We start from the raw sequence: 20593 nt of genomic DNA, 5'->3' as shown, positions 1-20593 counted from the left end.
AGACACACAGGACCTTCACCGCCTTCACTGATTCTGATTTGAAAGAGAGGTGGAGCTGGGTATCATCCGCATACTGATGAACACCAAGCCCAAACCCCCTGATGATCTCTCCCAGCGGCTTCATGTAGATGTTAAAAAGCATGGGGGAAGAGGACAAAACCCTGAGGCACCCCACAAGTGAGGGCCCAGGGGTCTGAACACTCATCCCCCAACACCACTTTCTGGGCACGGCCCTGGAGGAAGGAGCGGAACCACTGCAAAACACTGCCCCCAGCTCCCAACCCCTCCAGATGCTCCAGAAGGATGTCATGGTCGATGGTATCAAAAGCTGCTGAGAGATCCAGCGGAACAAGGAAACAGCTTTTACCCTTGTCCCTAGCCCGCCGGAGATCATCAACCAGTGTGACCAAGGCAGTCTTATGTGGATTAAGCTTCAGTTTGTTGGCTCTCATCCAGTCCATTACCATTTAATTTTTAAGATGGCAAAAATGGCAAATTTAGGATGATCTTGGCATTCATGTGGGAGGAGGCAGTTCTCTGGGGAAACTGATCTCCCAGCTGTTGTCAGACTACAACTCCCAGAATCTTTAGCAATGCTGACTGGGGCTGATGGGAGTTGGAGTTGAGGCTGATTTTCTACCCCTGGTGTTCATCATTTTGACAGAAAAGGAAGCTGTACTATGAATATTTAAAGTCATTTTCAGGCTTATTTAAAGGACAGAATGAATAGCTAGCTGAGCTTTCCTTCTGGTCCACCTGGGGGCAATTATTCAACACCACCTTCTTCATGAAGTTTGTTCACCATGATTTCTGAATCCCACTACAAATCTCAGCATCAGGCAAGCCATTCCCCCTCATGTTCTTGGCCCCAGGTATAATAATAGTGCTGACCTACCTTACAGGGCTGTTTCTAAGAATTAATGTGGAAAAGCCTGTGAAGAACCTTTGAGGACTTTGGTAGGCAGTTGTGCCTACCATAGTGTATAATAGCATGTAGCTACCTCCCAATGATAATCCTTACAAAAGCCCTGTAAGGTAACGTTTATTAAATGTTCAGCCTGTTAACTGATTGCCATGTAAAGCGTCTCCAAGCAACTTACAAAACTTTTAAAAAGCATAAAGCACAGCATAAAAGTATGTGGTTTTTTTCAGGTGGTTCACAATTTAGCGGAACCACCTGCAACATCGGGGCCCAATACGGGCCACATGTTCTCCTGCAATGATTTTGCAAAGTTTTTTGCAGATAAAATCGCTCAGATTCGGGAAGAGGTAGACTCCACCGTGGGAGCAGGGCGGGAGAGTGCTAGAGTTCTGTCTAGTCAAGTTGCGTGGGATCAATTCCAACCTGTTACCTCCGAGGATGTGGACAGGCTGCTTCGACGAGTGGAGCCAACCACCTGTCTCCTGGATCCTTGCCCATCCTGGCTTATAAAAGCTAGCCGGGAAGGACTGGGCGATGGGCTTCGTGGGGTGGTGAATGCTTCCCTCTGTGAGGGAGCCTTCCCAGACCTGCTGAAAGAGGCGGTTATTAAACCGCTTCTTAAAAACCATCTTTAGATGCGGCCACGATGGCCAATTATCGCCCAGTCTCAAATCTTCCATTCTTGGGCAAGGTGATTGAGCGAGTGGTTGCTGAACAACTCCAGGCACGCCTGGAAGAAGCGGACCATTTGGATCCCTTCCAGTCGGGATTCAGGCCTCACCATGGGACTGAAACTGCCTTGGTCGCACTGGTTGATGATCTCCGGCGGACTAGGGACAAAGGTGAGAGCTGTTTAATAGTTCTGCTGGATCTCTCAGCGGCATTTGATACCATCGACCATAACATCCTACTGGACCGTCTTGAGGGGCTGGGAGCTGGGGGCACTGTTTATATATACAGTGGTTCCGCTCCTTCCTCCTGGGCCGTGTTCAGAAAGTGGTGTTGGGGGATGAGTGTTCAGACCCCTGGGCCCTCACTTGTGGGGTGCCTCAGGGTTCTGTCCTCTCCCCCATGCTTTTCAACATTTACATGCAGCCACTGGGAGCGATCATCAGGAGGTTTGGGCTGGGTGTTCATCGGTATGCGGATGATACCCAGCTCTACCTCTCTTTCAAATCAGAACCAGTGAAGGCGGTGAAGGTCCTGTGTGAGTGTCTGGAGGCGGTTGGAGGATGGATGGCGGCTAAAAGATTGAGGTTGAATCCTGACAAGACAGAAGTACTGTTTTGGGGGGACAGGAGGCGGGCAGGTGTGGAGGATTCCCTGGTCCTGAATGGGGTAACTGTGCCCCTGAAGGACCAGGTGCGCAGCCTGGGAGTCATTTTGGACTCACAGCTGTCCATGGAGGCACAGGTCAAATCTGTATCCAGGGCAGCTGTTTACCAGCTCCATCTGGTACGTAGGCTGAGACCCTATCTGCCTGCGGACTGTCTCGCCAGAGTGGTGCATGCTCTGGTTATCTCCCGCTTGGACTACTGCAATGCGCTCTGCGTGGGGCTACCTTTGAAGGTGACCTGGAAACTACAACTAATCCAGAATGCGGCAGCTAGACTGGTGACTGGGAGCGGCCGCCAAGACCATATAACACCAGTCTTGAAAGACCTACATTGGCTCCCAGTACGTTTCCAAGCACAATTCAAAGTGTTGGTGCTGACCTTTAAAGCCCTAAATGGCCTTGGTCCAGTATATCTGAAGGAGCGTCTCCACCCCCATCGTTCTGCCCGGACACTGAGGTCCAGCTCCGAGGGCCTTCTGGCGGTTCCCTCACTGCGAGAGGCCAAGTTACAGGGAACCAGGCAGAGGGTCTTCTCGGTGGTGGCGCCCGCCCTGTGGAACGCCCTCCCATCAGATGTCAAAGCGATAAACAACTACCTGACATTCAGAAGACATCAGGGAAGTTTTTAATATGTGACATTTTAGTGTATTCTTCATCTTTGTTGGAAGCCGCCCAGAGTGGCTGGGGAAACCCAGCCAGATGGGCGGGGTACAAATAATAAATTATTATTATTATTATTATTATTATTATTATTATTATTATTATTATTAGGGGGGGATCCATATATTACAATAAAAAGCATACAAAATCTGCAAATCATGCTCTGTAAAACTGAAGAAAAACTTGGGTAGCAAAACAGCTTGGACCCGTTTACTCATGAGATTTCCTTACCCCACCTGTGCCCACTCGCTTTGTACAGTGGAATTGGTGCTGCTACAGCTGCCAAACAACACCCGTCTTTCAATTGCTTAGTGTGGCAATGCCAACACTGTGGAACTCCTGGCCTATTGAATTCAAGCAGGAGCCTTCACTGTACTCTCTTTCGTGCTTGCCAAGCCTACCCGGATGCTTACAAAGTAGAAGTAATTTTAATCTGTTTTAGTATTTTAACTTCTGTATACTTTTTAAGGATTGGTTGTGGTTTTTTCTTGATTTTACTTTTTTTGTAAATGGCTTTGGGGTTAAAGAAAATGAAAATAAGCCTTGCCCTCTTGTTTAAGCTTCTTCTTCCAACAACAACAACAACTGTAGTTGTTATTATTATATTTGTACCCCACTCATCTGAATGAGTTGCCTTAGCCCCTCTGGGTTGTTCCCGAGAAATAAGAAAAAGCATAATCAAACATCAAACATTAAAAAGCTTCCCTATACAGGACTGCCTTCAAATGTTTTGGCATATGACAGGAGGGCGTTCCCAGGGAGGGTGCCGTTACCGAGAAGGCCCTCTGCCTGGTTCCCTGTAACCTCACTTCTTGCAGAGAAGGTTCTCAGAGCCGGATCCTGTGTCCAGGCTAAACGACGGGGGTGGAGATGCTCCTTCAAGTGTACTGGGTTGAGGCCATTTAGGGCTTTACAGGTCAACACCCACACTTTGAATTGTGCTCAGAAACGTACTGGGAGCCAGTGCAGATCCTCCGGAACCCGTGTTATATGGTCGCAGCGGCTGCTCCCAGTCACCAGTGTAGCTGCCACATTCTGGATTAGTTGTGGTTTCCAAGTCACCTTCAAAGTTAGCTCCATGAACATCATGTGGCAGTAGTGCAAGTGGGAGATAACCAGAACATGTACCACTCTGGCAAGACAGTGCATAGGAAGGTAGGGTTGCAGCTGGTGTACCAAATGGAACTAGTAGACAACTGCTCTGGATACAAAATTGACCTGCATCTCCATGGACAGCTGTGCATCTAAAATGACCCTCAGATTGTGACCTGGTCCTTCAGAGGCACAGTTACTCCATTCAGGACCAGGGAATTTCCCACACCGGCCCTCCTCCGTCCCCCAATACTTCTGTCTTGTCGGGATTCCACCTCAATATATTGACTGCCATCCATCGCCCAATTGTCTCCAGACACCCACACAGGACGTTCACCGCCTTCACTGGTTCTGATTTATATGAGAGGTAGAGCTGGGTATCCTCATACTGATGAACACCCAGCTCCAACCCCCAGATTATCTCTGTCCACGGCTTCATATAAATTATTCTGGGCAACCTTCTGAGCTCCACATGCCAGTGGTAGGTGGGGTGAGGCAAAAATGAGTAGGGCAGCTAATGTAAATGTTACCTCTGTGCAGCAGGCCAGTTTCCATATCCACACACGCCCTTCCATATCCTTCATCTAGGCAAGCAAGAAGTATTATCAGAGTGAAAGAACGCATTCCTGCCAGGCAAAAACTCTCAGGGAGGATGTGAAACATGGTTTGTGGAGGGTTGTGGCCAGGGGAGAGTCCTGAGGGCCAGGCAGGGAAGCCTGGAGGGCCACATCTGGCTTAGGGGGCCTGTGGTTTCACCATTCCTGGGCTAATGATCCTTAAGGTCCCTACCAACTTTATGATTCTATGAATGCAGGAGTGATAATAGGAAAGCTGAGCACTGATGGGTGGGGCAGGGGAGGCACCCCATCACCAGAGGCTGTTTGGCTCAAGAAATGTGTCAAAAACGCAACCCACACAGGCGTCACCATTTTCAAGCAGCCACTCTGCTTTAATGTTAGGGTGTCGTTTTTCAAGAAAAGTCTCTGTCCGAGTGAGAAGAAGCTGTGACCCCACTCCAAAATAACAACCAGAACAACCCACCCTACCATCTCTGTTAGCACCCTGGGTATTCCTAAAGGTTGGTAGTGCTGGATCAATGCAAGCCAATTCCACAGGGAAGGGAGAGGAGAGTACACAACTAAAGCAAAATGCAATAGGAAAGGCATTCTCAAACTCAGCTTGGCCTGACCAGAGGGTGTGTGCATGTGTTAGGAGGAGGCAGTATCCCAGAAGTGCATCAAACCATGCCCTGATCTGCAGCGGAGGCCCAGGGAGTCACAGCAGGCTGCCTTCCTTGGCTGCGGGAGCTGGGCAGGGCCAATCCGGCAGAAATGCTCCTTCCGCCTACTCTGCCATCCAAAGCTTGAAAGTCCTGTCATAAGAGCATGTGGCGATCAGCTGCCCGTCCAGGGAGATGTCCAAGCCCATGACTTTGCCCTCGTGTCCTGCCAAGGTTTTCAGCGGGGATGAGCCTGGGTGCGTCCAGACCTTGGCTGTGTTGTCGTAAGATCCAGTAAGCAGGAAGTTGCCATGATTTGCTGGGTGGCGGAAAGAGAAAAATAACAGGAAGTGGGGAGGAGGACTAAGGAGGTAATATAGAGATTTACCACTTACAGCAGGGGTGAGGAACTACAACTCCCATCGTCCATGACCATTAGCTATGCTGGCTGGGGCTGATGGGAGTCCAACAACTTCCAGAGTGCTACCAGTTTCCCCAAAACCTTACCCAAAAGCCAACCATAAGCAGGGAACGGGGGATGCAGGAAGAGGGAGGGTGAGTGACAGAGCATACAGGCTATTCTCAAGAGCCAGTGTATTTGGGGAGGGTGGGGAGCGGTATATATCCAAGTCTTGGGAATCTATGTTGCACATGGAAACCACAGACAAGGTACTTTTCAACCCATTATATATCCTCAGTTTCTGGGAAAAGGCATTAGCAGCTACAGAGACTTACGTTCAAACTTCACTCTGGTCACCAGGTTCTGATGGGCAGGGATGGTGTAGATGCACTTTCTCTGGCGGAGATCCCACACTTTACAGGTGTTGTCGCCGCTTTCAGTGGCAATGTGGTACCTATGAGAAGTACGGAAGAGGAGGAATTCGGGTTTGCGTGCAAGGGGGTTGTTCCCAGTTTCAGCCCTATTCATAATCCTACATGATTATGAAAAAGCTTTAATAAAATATATTGGAGGAGGGGGGAAGGCTATGTACCCATCATACATTTAAAGCACACGGCTTCTGCCAAAGAATCCTGGGAACTGTAGTTTACTAAGGGCATAGGGAATTATAAGCTCTGTGAGGGGGAAACTAAAATTCCCAGGGTGATTTGGGGTGGGAAATGTGCTTTGAATGTATAGTGTGCATGCAGACCAAATTAGTTCCATTAATTTCAATTAATCTACTCCAAGCAGAAGTTAGTTGTCTGTGTGTCAATATTAAGACCTGCACCCCAAGAGGGGAAGGCAAATTGGTTCTTACCCGTTAGGGGAAAAGTTGATCCCATAGATCTCCTTGAGATGACCCTCCAAAAACATGATACAACGCCCTGTGCGCAGATCCCACACGCGGCCAAATGCATCAAGGCCACTGAAAGGAAGAGAAAAACGTCAAACAATCTCTTTCTCACACAACCCCCTTCCCATGCTTCCACTCTGAATAAGAGGCATCACTTAAAGCCATCTTTGGATCTTCTTTCCTCTTTAGTTGTCACCTAGGCTGGATGCCTCTTAACATCACTAAACAGGAGCCAAAGGAGCTTCTGCGAACCACAGTTGTTAAATTGGAGCAAAGCCTTTCTGCAATGCAGCTCGGATTGCCTCCCATGTTACTACCACCTCCTGTCTGCAGTTCCAAGGTTTTGCAAGCAGGACCCAGATCTGACCTACCTGGCAAATCACATGTAGGAAAGTCTAATTAGCACACTTTGTTTGCATAGATTTAGAATATTTATTATGCACTTAAATCAAAAAGTTATCTAAGAGGAGTACAAAAACTGAACGTGAAACATAGCTAAAATCTACAGAACAATTAAAAAGCAAATATACCTAAAAGCCATTGGCATTATAAACACGCATAAAAATAAGTAGAACTTTAAAAACAAAGTAACTAAATTATGCACTTGGGTAGGCTTTTCAAGCCAAAAAAAAAAAAAAAAGGATTCAGCAGGTGCCTACAACTATATAGCTTGCTTAATGTCAATAGGCAGGGAGTTCCAAAGCATAGTTACATGACAATGAAGGATCGACTCAATTACAAACAAGCTAAAGCAAGAGCTGCCCAGATCAGAATTTGCAAATTAAGAACAATGATGGGGCAAATCTTAATATTGCCCTAAAAAGTTGAAACTTTTATTTTAATGAGCAGTATAAACTCAGGAATACAGTCAAGCTATTAGGAACAAAGGAAGTTTCCTAGAAATGAGTCAGAACATTGGTCCATCTAATTCAGTAGTGTCTACACTGACTGGCAGCTGCTCTCCAGGATTATAGATAGGAAGATAACCATTGGGGATTGAAGCTGTGACTTTCTCCACGCAGAGCAGACGCTCTTATCGAAGCTATGGCCCCTCCCTCATTAGAATTTCCACCCTGTGACTTTTTAGCTCCAGGAGTGAAGACTTGAGTGGGATCTTCTGAAGGTAGAATCCCAACCAGTTCTCTCTCTTTTCTGGCATTTTAGAACTAGCAAGAATGAGCATCATTACTGACTGGCTGATACTTGCTCAGTGACACCCCCAGGGAGGGTTAGGACTTGCACATGCATGTAGATTTACCCAGTGGCAGAAAGGGAGCCGTCAACATGGAAGGTGATGTCGTAAACTCCTTTGCTGTGCCCCTCCTGGTGCAAGATTTCCTCCTGAGCCTCCAGGTCCCACAGGCGCCAAGAGTGGTCATAGCTGCAGGGGGGGAGGTGGAGAAGAGACAAAGACTCAAGTGAATATCTCACAAGGCCCCAACAGGTCCCCCCCCCCCCGAAGTTCAAGCAGGTGGCTGGATTGTCTATCCTGATCTCCACTACAAGCTAAGACCATGGAATTAATCTAATCTGCCCCTGGCCCCCACAAACTTAGACGATCAGCCAACTGATACAGGGATATGTGTAGCATTTAGGACACATAATTCAATTCTCTGCTCAGTATTGGGATCTTCAACTGCAGCTTCCTCCCATTCTGACCTCTCACTTTCCAGTCTTGTGTAATGAGTGCTGGGCTGAGTGGAAAGAAGTAACATATCACAAGGGGATGACAACAACTGTTTTTCTATCGAGGGCAGAATTATTTCGAAGGTAACCCATGGTGGTGGCATTGCCAGTGGTGGTGAGACTACTAACAATGGAAGGAACTCTCTTTTCTTCCTTTTCTTTCTGCTGCTCTCTGCTCTTCCTCTTTCTCCATCACATCATTTCCCTATTTATTCACCTCCTTGCTACCCACAAGAAATTAGACCAGGTGCCATGTGTGGCCCTTTGGGCAGCACCCCCTCCTCTGACTTACCAGGTGGTGCCCAGAAACCTGCCAGAGGGATGCCATGCCACCCGGGCTACTCTCGCTGTGTGTCCCTCGATGTCAGCCACTGGTTCATCACTGAAAGAAACACAACATCTCACGGCAAATTCTTGATGATGCTGACTGTCCCATAAGAGAGACTAAAATAAAGAGGGAGCAATACAGAATAGGAGAAAGGGAAAGGTGCGATGGGTGGATCCAGCTGGCTGGCTGGAGGACAGAGGGGGGGGGGGTGTGTACAGAAACTAATCTGCTGTGTGAAGGTAAAATTTACAGTAGTTACTCCACCCACCACTGGTAAGTGACCCCCCTGAAGGGTGCCCAGAAGAGAAAAATGTTTCAGTTGTTATTGAAAGATTCACAGACTAGCTTGGCTTTATCCAATGACTTTATTAACAGCTTAGTCATAGTATACTACTGTATAAGATTTGTACACTGCTTGCTGCCTTTCAAGCCTAAAATATGTTGTGACGGGGCTTTGCAAAACTAGTTCACAAGTAAACAAACAATGCTGTCTCTGACTGGCTGCAAAAATACACAGGCAGCTTGGGATGCTTCATGTAGGCTACTCCCCATTGTTCCCAGGGCTGCAAAGTACAAATATTAAAGTAATCAAAGGGCATTCGAAACAGAAGGGAAAACCCTGCCTGCCCAAGCAGAGCAGTTGTGGCTCAGTGGTAGACACACTCTGCAGGCAAAAGAATCCCAGATTCAATCCCTGGTGTCTCCAAGTACGGCTGGGAAATCCTCCCACCTGAAACTGTGGAGAGCCACTGCCTGTTAGAGCAGACAACAGTGGCCTTGAGAGGCAATTAGTCTGGCTTGCTATAAAGCAGCTTCCTATGGGGTTGTATTCAATTCAGTTCATTTCAGAGTAGACCCAGTGAAATTAATGCATGTCCATGCATTTCAATGGGTCTACAACCCTGTGTTCCAAAAGAAAGCAACTGGATAGTGAACCAGTAACCTCATTGGCAGGAGGAAGTCCTAATACTTCCTCAAGTATAAGAGCTACTAGACCAGCTCCACTTACTGTAGCTGCTCTCTTCAGTTTGATTGAGCCCCCTTGTTGCTGGAATGATCCAGTCCTGTACACGCAACCCTGACTTTCTTAAACAAAAGGTGAAGGAACTCAGGGAACTCCAGAAGGAAGCCTAGCCCAGTGGGGTTTGAATTTGACATCAATATAACAAGCCACAGAATGGCCCCAGAACAACATGTTTTAAAGCTCTTCTACTTGTTCCTTTTGCGGCCGTGTCTTTACCTGCCCCATGTTATACAAGATGTCAGGGGTGGGGCAGGTGTGGCTTGGCAAAAATGGCCCCATGGGCCATATCAGGTTCCCTGCCAGGCCCAGTCAGGCCCATGGGCCACAGGTCCCTTACTGTTGCATAAGAGGGTCTCGAGTTCAACAGGTGGGAAAAAATCTATCACTAAATATGAGTTTGAGCAAAAGATTCCTGCATTGCAGGGGGTTGGATTCAATGACCCTTGTGGTCCCTTCCAACTTGACAATTCTATGATTCTATGATTCTATGACCTCACAGGCACCCAAGACTGAGAGAAGGAGTGCGAATTTACCACCACTGATGCTTCGGCCCACAGCAACAGTATCTGACAGAAATAAACCTCTTCCCTGAGGCCCAATTAAAGAATCTGCTCTCTCTCTGTTTCCTTGGATAACGCACTGACAGAATCAACTGCCTTCCCCAAGAGTCACAGTGCCTTGACTGTTGGAACAAATGCAGCCTATCTGGGGACATAGCAAGACAAGAGGTGTAAAAAGTAAGACAAGTATGACATGGGGGAGAAGTGGGAACCCCCCACCTCACAGTTTGGGCCAGGGGGCACAACCAATAAGCCAAGCAAACTCGTGTCTCTATAAAGGTTTAGAAACAGTAACACAGAAAAGAAGCCTCATTATAAGGAGAGAGGAGCACTGCTGGATCAGGCCCCCAAAAGCACCCACAGCAAAATAACTCTGGGAACTATAGTTCACCCTCACAGGACTATAATTCCCAGCACTTGTAACAAACTACAGCTCCCAGGATTCTTTGGGGGGAGCCATGTGCTTTAAAAGTATGGTGTGGTCATGCCCCTGCCTCAATCACTTGTGTTAGTGTTTTGTTTGTTGCAGAAGGAGGTTAAGCAGGAAGCCATTCTTTAATATTTTTCTCTACCACCCGCAGCAGCCAATAAAATAAGGAAGGGAAGGCAACTGATTTTCCTGGGCCCAGGCGTACCTTTCAAGACTCCAGAGTTTGACAGAGCCATCTGCTGCGCATGAAGCCAGGTTGACGTCCTTCTTGTCCAGGAAGATGGTTGCCTTTGGGTGAAAGACAATGGCTCCAACGTTGGTGTTGTGCCCTTGGGAACAGACGAGACAGACAGACAGTTTGAGAGCCAGCCAATTTTAAGCTTGCTTCCTCTGTCTGAGTCTGGGCCTCTTCCTATTGCTCCGAAGAGACTCTTTGACTGGGAATCACTCCAAATTTAGTTTTTGTGCTAAAGCCGGGGTGGGGAACCTTGGCCCTGTAAGCCAAATGTGGCTCTCAAGGCCTTCCACTTTGGTCCTTGGCACTCTCCCCACACTAATTCACTCTTTCCCCTCAGGCCACACACTTCACTCTCCCTGCTTCACGCCCTTCTTGAGTGTCTTCTGCTGCATGCCAATAGTGGGAGGGGCCAAAAGCAAAAGAAGGTGGAGCAACAAATGCAGCTTTTCCCTTTGTATAGTAGGCTACCTGCCTTCACACTCCCATTTCTAGTCTCCTTCCAGGCCTGATCAGAATTCAAGGCCACATTCCACCCAAGTAAAAACACTAAAGGAGGGTGCCAAGCAGGGTTGGTGCAGTTTGAAGAGAGCCCCAAGGGCCAGAGAGGCTGTGAGGGCCACATGTGGCCCACGGGTCTGACGTTCCCATGCTCTGAATTAGTCAGCAGCTAAGCAGTGGACCTATAGGATATGACTCCCAACACTGATTATTAGAGTCAAGGCTGTCTTCCAGAAAGGAATGCCATCTCACCCAAGCCCAAGGGGGACAAACAAATAAAGGAAGAAGTTTGCACAGCACCACTCTCAAAATTCATAGCCTCCCACCCATGTAGCCTTATGCTCCTAATCAGCCATATACTGTAATTGCTCCAGTCATTTGAGGGAAGATAAGAGAAAAGCAGGCTGCTTTGGCAATGGGTGCGGTGGGAGTCAGATACTATACCTCGCAAAGTGCAGATGAGATTACAATCCGGCACTGACCACAGTTTACAGAGGCCACTCCTGGGAGAGAAAAGGCAGAAGGAAAACTGACTGGCATTTTATTTTATCTTAAAATGTTTTCTATCCCTTGTCTTTCTGTTTTACAAACAAAACCAATCAAACAAAAGCAATCAAGGAAGCTAAGAGAGTAAAAAAAAAACCAAACACATATAAAAACCAAGCAAAATTCAGTTGCAAGATAACAAGTCTAAAAACAAAACAGAAGATAGCAAGTCTAAAAACAACCTTCAACAAAATGATAAAATGCACCCACAGAACTATCACATTCTAAAAACTACTCCCACAATAGCCTTCCAGAACTTGCTAATTACAGGGCGTTGGACAAGATGACTTTCGGGATCCTTTCCAGCTCTACAATTTTATGATTTTATGACTGCTCCCAACAGCTCAGGCAGCCTCTCCTGTGCACTATAGGAGAACTTAGCAGGATTGGGAGGGACATAATGAAAAGCAGAACAAAGTTTACCAGCAAGCTGTAGCCAGGAGCTTGGAGTTGGGGCTGAAGTTGCAATAGGAGATAGGGCGGTCGTCTCCAATTTGGCTGCAGAAATTATTCAAAGACTGAAAGAAAAACAACAAAAAAAGATAATATTTTGCCACCAGAGGAAATGAAGGGCTCAATAAAATGAGATGGCGCTGAGATGGTAAAGAAAAGAGATGACGTTTCCTGCCCAGGCTGCTCCCCCACCTCACCCCCAGTAGTGTTTCCTACTGAGCTGAATTGTGGGACCCATTTAGTGCAATGTTATGTGCTCTGAACTGGCAGCTGAATTCCAAGCAACCAGCAGAGATCTTTCCTTGTCCAGGAGATGGAGATGCCAGGGAGTCAACCTGGGATCATCCACATGCAAAGCATTTGATCTACCATTGAATTATGCTGAGGAGGAGCAGAGGCACAGAAGCCTTCTGCAAGCTCATTTGAACCTCAGCATCTCGGGGGCCTTCTGGGCTGCAGCAGCCCAGTGCCCAGAACTTTTAAGTCATAGCAGAGATGGGTCCCACTTACCCTTAGAGATTTGTGCAGCTCCTGTTTCTGGGAAGTCCGTGTGGCCTCAGGGACCTCCTTGAGCAGCCGGGCTTCCTCCAATCGATTCATTGCCCTGTGAAGGGAACAAAAATTAATGCAACCAGGTCTTGCCCATATTCAACCCTTGCAGAGGCCTACAAGTTGTAATGGTGACAATTCTTCTGCCACGTGCCATCTGTCTTTTGAGGTGGGTTTGAAATCCCCCATTTCTCAACCATCACCACCACTCTAGTTAGGGACAATAGATATACAAGGCCTCATCAATGTTTGCGTTAGCATTTCTCAATCCCAGCCCCTTACCGAGGGAGGGAGTAGTTGGCGATCCACAGTCTGGCCGTCTTCAAGGTATTTGGTCCTTCGTGGTACCAGGTTTGCTGATACTAAGAGAAATGAAACATTAAAGGGGTGGGTATCTCTTGTGAGACTTGGGTACTATAGTGGGCACACATTTATAGCTAAGGGGAAAGGTCGGAGCTCAGTGGGAAAGTGTGAGCTCCCAGGGTTTGTGAAGACTCCCATTTGAAACCCCAGAGCTGCTGTCACTCATAACACACTTTAAAATTTATTACCTCCTCTTTTGATTTCTTGGACTTCTCATCTTCTTTTTGGGTCTTCTTCAATGCGTCTGTGCCAACCACAGACAGAATGTTACGTAGCCTGTTGAGAAATAAAGTGAAGATTAACTTGCCTTTGTTTATATGAGTCACATCAATGAACTGGAAAAGGAAGTGAGAGCAAGTCAATTTCATCCTCTCTCACCTCTCCCTCCTTTCTGCAGGGCCCTCTCCAAAAAGTGTGATGGGCTTCCCGAGGGCTCGTAAGCAGGCCTTGACCTCAGAGTCATCTGTGGAAACATTGATTTGCCTGGCACGCTTCCGGCGCTCAAACTCTGCCAGGACCTCTGCCTGGCGCTCGCTGATGTGCTCTTCCAAGTCAAAAACTTCACCTGATCATAGTAGAAAGCCAAAGGTTATAGGAAATACAACCCCAACAGGACCCTACAAAGCCTCAACACTTGACCCTCACTTCAAAAGTTTGCTTCATTCCAATGAAGCCACATTCAAAGAGCAACAATATGTGGTATATGCTGTGTCACCTCTCTCTGCTCCTTGAGTGTCCAGGTCAAAGCTTATGTTATCAGTGAGGCCTGTGGCTTAAGACTTTGACGGCTGCTGTTGCTGCTTGTGTGAGTGCTGGGAAGACCGCTCCCTCTCCTGCCAACTCCATCTGGCCTAGGGGGCGGGGCCTGCACTACCATTACAGTTTAGAGGACTGAGCAGCTACCGGCAGCAATGGACAAAATAGTTTTAAATGTTTTAATTGCTTTTAATTTGCAGCACCTTAAATGGGGGTTGTTGTTTTTTATAATATTATATTATTTCATTATCTGCAGCAAATGTTAAAGATGTTTATATATATTTTAAGTTGTTTTAAAGGTGTTTTTATTGTTTACTTTGTTGTACCACCGTGAATGGTGGTTTTTATCTATGTATTTTTGTTTGTTCCGTCTTGTTTTGGTTTTGGGGTTGGACATTTGAGTGGGGTGGGGACTGGTTTTGTTTGGGCATAATTGTTTTGGTTGTTTTGTTTTCTATTTTGTAAATGGAGGTTAGTATGAGGCTTGGGATTGCTACCGTGGAGGGGCGAGGGAGGTATGGCGGTGGGGGCAGATGTTATAGGCGAAGGGGATCGAGATACGGATATGCTCGTACCCCTTCCAATCTGCGCCCCATCCCGAGAGACAAGGGTAGGGTGAGCAAGGATTACTCACCTCCTTCACTGGTGTTGTGCAATGCCAGGTCTATAGGCAACAAAACCACTACCCTGCGAGATTTCTTTACCTCGCAGGGAGTCGACCTGGCTTGTGTGACGGAGACCTGGGTGCGCGAAGGGGTAACTGTTACCTTACGAGAGATTGCACCCCCGGGTTTCTCCGTCCTCCACCAGTCACGGACTGTGGGCCGCGGGGGAGGGGTGGCAGTATTAATCCGGGAAGATTGTTCTTTCAGGGCTCTACCACCGCCATCGATCCCCGGCATTGAATGTGTTGGTCTAGTGTGGGGCTCCGAGGAGAGCTTGGCTGTCTGGCTGGTGTACCGGCTACCTAACGCACCAGCAGCCACCCTGTCAGGCCTGCTGGAGGCGGTGGCCGGCTGGGCCTTGGAGTTCCCTAACCTATTGGTATTGGGAGACTTCAACTTCCATGCTGATGCCACTCCCTCCTCACTGGCTCTGGACCTGGTGTCTTCCATGGCGACAGTAGGGCTCTCCCAGTTTGTTTCGGGCCCCACACATCAAGCAGGCCACACGCTGGATTTGATCTTTGGCGCCGGTATAGATGTGATCATGTCTCCTTCGATGAAGGTGCCATGGTCTGATCACTATGCTCTGAAAGCCAGGATTGACTTTCCACCCCCACCCTGCTTAGGTGGCGAGCCGATTTGGGCTCGCCCGCAGAGGCTGATGGACCCGGATAGATTCCGTCAAGCCTTGCGGGACCTTGCTCCCCCGGCGACTCATTGACTGAGCTTGTTGAGGGCTGGAATACCCAGCTCCTGGCAGCCATCAATGAGATCACACCTAAGCGCCCTCTGCGACCCCGCAGAAACCGGGCTCCCTGGTTTACCGAGGAGCTTCGGAAAATGAAGCGGGACCTCAGACGGCTAGAGCGAGTATGGCGGGGTGCCCGTGACAGAGCCTCAAGAACATCTTATAGGGTTTTTATGAAAACCTATGAGATGGCAGTGAAGGCCGCTAAGAAGTCTTACTTCTCGGCCTCCATTGCATCCGCTAGCTCTCGCCCGGCGCAATTATTTAGTATAATTCGGTCTCTTAACGTCCCTTGAAGGACAGCCAAATTTAAATAACAATCTGACACACAGCTGTGAGGCATTTGCGAGCTTTTTTGCGGAGAAGGTCCTGTTGCTCCGCCATGACCTCCCTGCCAATTTGGATACAATAAAGGAACTGGAGGCCCCTCGACTGTGCTCGGGTCCAGTATTGGACCACTTTGACCGGATATCTCCAGCCGATGTGGACAGATTCCTCCAAGCTGGAAAGCCCACCACCTGTCCTCTTGACCCGTGCCCGTCATGGCTGATTAGAGCGTGTCCAGACGAGGTGCGGGGCCCCCTGGGGGATATCATCAATTTGTCCCAGGGGAACAAATTATTCCCAGGGGAACTGAAGGAGGCGGTGGTGCGTCCGCTCTTAAAGAAAACATCATTAGATCCCTCAGATCTATCCAATTACCGCCCAGTCTCGAATCTTCCATTCCTGGGTAAGGTGATTGAGAGAGCGGTTGCTGAACAGCTTGGTAGGTTTCTGGATGAAACATCTGCTCTGGATCCATTCCAGTCCGGCTTCCGGGCTGGTCATGGGACCGAGACGGCTCTGGTCGTCCTAACAGATGATCTCCACAGGCAGCTGGATCGAGGCAGGTCGGGGCTGCTGATTCTTCTAGATCTGTCAGCAGCCTTTGACATGGTCGATCACGAACTCCTGGACCACCGCCTTGCCGACGTGGGGATCCAGGGCACAGTCCTTCAATGGCTGCGCTCGTTTCTCTCTGGTCGGGGACAGAGGGTGGCGCTTGGGGGGGAATTGTCATCACGCCACTCCTTGGTGTGTGGAGTGCCTCAGGGTGCAATTCTCTCCCCGATGCTTTTTAACATCTTTATGCGCCCCCTCGCCCAGCTTGTCCGGAGTTTTGGGCTGGGTTGCCATCAGTATGCTGATGACACCCAACTCTATCTGTTGATGGATGGCCATCCTGACTCGGCCCCAGACACACTGACCAGATGTCTGGAAGCTGTGGCTGGATGGTTACGTGGGAGCCGGTTGAAGTTAAATCCTTCGAAGACAGAGGTCCTCTGGCTGGGGCGGGACGATATGGGATCGAGGGGGCAACTCCCATCTCTTGCGGGGGTGCAATTAGTGCCAGCACCGTCCGTTAAGAGTTTGGGTGTAATCTTCGATACCTCCCTCTCTATGGAGGCGCAGATTACAGCTATAACAAAGGCGGCATTTTTTCATCTCCGCCAAGCTAAGCAGTTGGCACCTTATCTCTCTCGTCCTGACCTAGCCACTGTGATCCATGCGACGGTCACCTCCAGACTGGATTATTGTAACTCGCTCTACGTGGGGCTGCCCTTGAGACTGACCCAGAAACTCCAGCGGGTGCAGAATGCCGCGGCGAGACTCCTTATGGGGTCTTCGCTGCGAGAGCACATTCATCCGGTACTATACCAGCTGCACTGGCTCCCGGTGGAGTACAGGATCAGGTTTAAGGTGCTGGTTTTAACCTTTAAAGCCCTATACGGCCTAGGACCCTCGTACCTACGGGACCGCCTCTCCTGGTATGCCCCACAGAGAAACCTACGGTCTGCAAATAATAACATCCTCAAGGTCCCAGGCCTCAGAGAGGTTAGGCTGGCCTCAACTAGAGCCAGGGCCTTCTCGGCTGCGGCTCCAAACTGGTGGAACGCTCTGTCCCAAGAGACTAGGGCCCTGCGGGACCTGACATCTTTCCGCAGGGCCTGCAAGACAGAGTTGTTCCGCCAGGCCTTTGGTCAGGGCACAGCCTGACTCCCTCCTCTGGCAACCTGCACAGAATTTTGCTTAATTGGTTGCCATCAATTCGATTTAATTAATTTTCATAATGAAATATTTTTAGATTGTGTGACTATTTGACTGATTATTTGATTGTTGTTAGCCGCCCTGAGACCGGCTTCGGCTGGGGAGGGTGGGATATAAATAAAATTTATTATTATTATTATCCCTCTTTTCAGCCAAAACTGGCTCCCCAAATGGCTTAAAATCAACATTCATACAAAGGCAAAATGTAATTAATGTTTTGCTGGGGGGGGGGGTAAGAGAGCACAATCTCTTATGGCCACTGGAAGTACACATTTTTATATCCAGAGGGAACAAATAGGATCTGCAGATGCGCAGGAGCTAGCCAACAAGCATTTGTTCCCCTGAAACGAAACCTACCCACATTGATCTGCTGCCACCTGTGACACTCCTTCTCATCTAGTGTTTTGCTTTTTGCTACCCCTATCTAGATTTAAATTATAAAGACCTCAGGGCAGGGATTTGTCTCTTGCTTGCTTTCTCCTGTAAAGAACTACAGTGGTACCTCATGTTGCGAACCGTCCCCCTTACAAATTCTTCGGGTTACGCGCTCCACTAACCCGAAAGTAGATGCCCCTCATTGTGAACTTTGTCCCGGGATGCGAGCAGAAACCACGCTCCGGTGGTGCGGCAGCAGCGGGAGGTGCCATTAGCGGAAGCGCACTTCATGTTACGAGCGGTTTCCGGTTACGAACGGACCTCTGGAACGGGTTAGGTTTGTAACTGGAGGTACCACTGTATGTATAACTGATAGCATCCCTGGGATAAAGATAGCCTGGTCACATTTATCCATGGGCTGATTACTATAACGCACTGTACTTGGGGCTGCCTTTGAAGATTGCTTGGAAACTACAGTTAAAGCAAATAAATGGGACTGGTCATATGGAACCTATTTTGCCTGTCCTAAAGAGATACACTGGATTAAAGTTCATTGCCAAGCTCAAGCCAAAGTGCAGATTTTGACCTACAAAGCCCCAAATGGGTTGGGGCCAGGCTAGTTGAAAGATTACCTGTTCCCACATGAACCCACCCAAACATTAAGATATATTCTAGGTCCTACCACCCTTGGAAGTATGGTGGACAATGACACAGGCTTCTTAGTTGTGGCATTCTGTCAGCACCAAGTGAATGTCTTCTTTGTTTGCATGTGGTTTTATGTCAGCATCTCGTTTAATCTCATTATGCTGTGTAATGCTTTAGTGTGATTTGTTTTAAAGGACTTCCTGATTTAATTGTAATTTTAGTATTGAACTGAGAACTTCTCTGAGAGCATTTGCTGAAAATGGCCTGCTTGCAAGCATTCTAAACAAATTATCAGCCCCACTAAGCAGTTCTTCCCTCCATCCTTTTCCTTCCATCTCCCAGTCAGCTCACTACCATCTCTTACCACTGGTGATATTGATGTTGCCAGCCTCAATAGCTGCTTTGACTGCATCCTTGCCCATCAACCCAGACTCCCCTTTGAGGAGACGCTCTTGCTCTTTCTCCTCTAAGCTCCCATAGAAAATTGGGGCTTTCTTGGCTGGAGGAGCATCCCCTTGATCTGAAGCCTTTGTTTTTGAACCCTGCAAGAAGGAAACTCAGCAGTAGCCTACATGGAGAAGGAAGAGAGCAAATTTGGATTTTCCCCCACCTGCTGTCATGGGCTGGCTTGATGCAGAGAACTGGGGAAGAAGGCTCAGAGCCAGGGGGGCAGCGATGCATGGTCAGAGGGAGAAGAGGCAACAGGCTTTAGTGAGCAGGAAGAGACATGGGGCAGAGAGCAGTCCAGACTGAGGCAGAAGAGGAGGCTGGAGAGGAATGGAGCCAAAAGGCAGTAACCAGCTCCCCTCCCCCTATACTCCTGACTCATGACATCTGCGCACATCTGACAGCCCCCACCCCATCAAACAGTACATGAGACAATTTTGTTTTGAATCCCAGCATACTGTTAATCATTAAGGCTAAAACCCTAAGCCCACCTCTGTGGGAGTCAGCACTACTGAACTCAATAGGACTTTCTTGTGAGTTGACATTGTTAAGGATTATACTGTTTGGTAATATATTTATTACAGTGACTAACATAAAATATTCCACAGGAACAGTCCTGTTAGTCCATGAGTATCATGGTACAGTGGTACCTCAGGTTACAGACGCTTCAGGTTACAGACGCTTCAGGTTACAGACTCCGCTAACCCAGACCTAGTACCTCGGGTTAAGAACTTTGCTTCAGGGTGAGAACAGAAATCACACGGCGGGAGCAGGAGGCCCTATTAGCTAAAGTGGTACCTCAGGTTAAGAACAGTTTCAGGTTAAGAACGGACCTCCAGAACGAATTAAGTTCTTAACCCAAGGTACCACTGTACTTTAAAAGCAAAGGAAATCCATGTCTTGCTCTGAGTAGGCCCAATAAAACTAATGGGCTTGAATTGGTTATGTTTATTCATTTCAGTGGGTCTGCTCCGTGTAGAGATAGCACTGGATACAATCCTAACATATATATATATATATTTATTCTGGCATAAACTTTCATGGACTACAAGTCCACTCTAATAGGTGGTTTTGAAACAACAACGTTTGTTAGTCTTTAAGGTGGCAAAGAATGCCTTGTTGTTTTAATGCAGCAGAAATATTAGAACTCTTAAAGCATAACATTTTGCCTTTTGTGGCAGAAGCTGAAGCGTTGAGTTGCACCCAACTCAGCTCAACTGAAAGAGGAGAGCCACTGAAATTAACAGCCGCAAGCGAGTCATATTCATTAATTCAAATGAGTCCAACCTTGAATTGAGCTTTAGTTGGATACAATCCGTTACGCTCTAAAAACTTTTACTACCGACGTGAGGTTACGTTAGTCACTGCAGTAAATAAGTAGACACTGGTGTCTTTCAAACAGATTTTTCATTTTATCATTTCTATGAAAAGATACACGTTTTTTAAACAAAGAAACCACATTCTATCCCAGTTTCAAACCCCCTGCCTTATTCACCGCGGCGATCCGCGACGCAGCCATGGCGCTTTCCCGACCCCTGCTCTCAGACCGGGGCTCTGTAGTGGGGGAATCACACGCAACGGGCTCCCCACAAACACTTCCGGCACAGCGGCTTCCCCCGCCCTTGCAGAGCGCCACAGCCAATGATGCCTTTCCATTCCATCCCGGAGAG

General features: G+C 48.0%; 1 protein-coding gene and 1 pseudogene across 4 annotated transcripts in view; both read right to left on the bottom strand.

Moving 5' to 3' along the window:
- Positions 1–20593, bottom strand: part of LOC308578231 — a 1025155-nt pseudogene that overhangs the window by 600831 nt on the left and 403731 nt on the right. The gene's annotated exons all lie outside the window — the stretch shown is intronic.
- LOC308578265 (U4/U6 small nuclear ribonucleoprotein Prp4-like) lies at positions 4935–20469 on the bottom strand. Of its 3 annotated transcripts, none has more exons than XM_081178512.1 (14): positions 20419–20469; positions 18841–19018; positions 13578–13764; positions 13388–13475; positions 13119–13198; positions 12798–12891; positions 12258–12352; positions 11733–11791; positions 10758–10881; positions 8503–8592; positions 7783–7905; positions 6489–6596; positions 5965–6083; positions 4935–5548 (listed from the first exon to the last, which is right to left on the bottom strand). In XM_081178512.1, the coding sequence occupies exons 1-14, from the start codon at positions 20440–20442 to the stop codon at positions 5355–5357; spliced, it is 1563 nt and encodes a 520-aa protein (XP_081034638.1). In that variant the 5' UTR covers positions 20443–20469; the 3' UTR covers positions 4935–5354. The 3 variants fall into 3 exon arrangements, with proteins under 3 accessions (XP_081034638.1, XP_081034637.1, XP_081034639.1); XM_081178511.1 differs by having other exon boundaries at positions 20410–20466; XM_081178513.1 differs by lacking the exon at positions 20419–20469 and adding an exon at positions 20211–20395.

The sequence above is a fragment of the Podarcis bocagei genome (genome assembly GCF_964188305.1).
Source record: "Podarcis bocagei genome assembly, chromosome: W".
In the NCBI taxonomy this organism is placed as follows: domain Eukaryota; kingdom Metazoa; phylum Chordata; class Lepidosauria; order Squamata; family Lacertidae; genus Podarcis; species Podarcis bocagei.
Note: the sequence above shows the minus strand (reverse complement) of the source record. Positions and strands in the feature narration are given on the sequence as shown.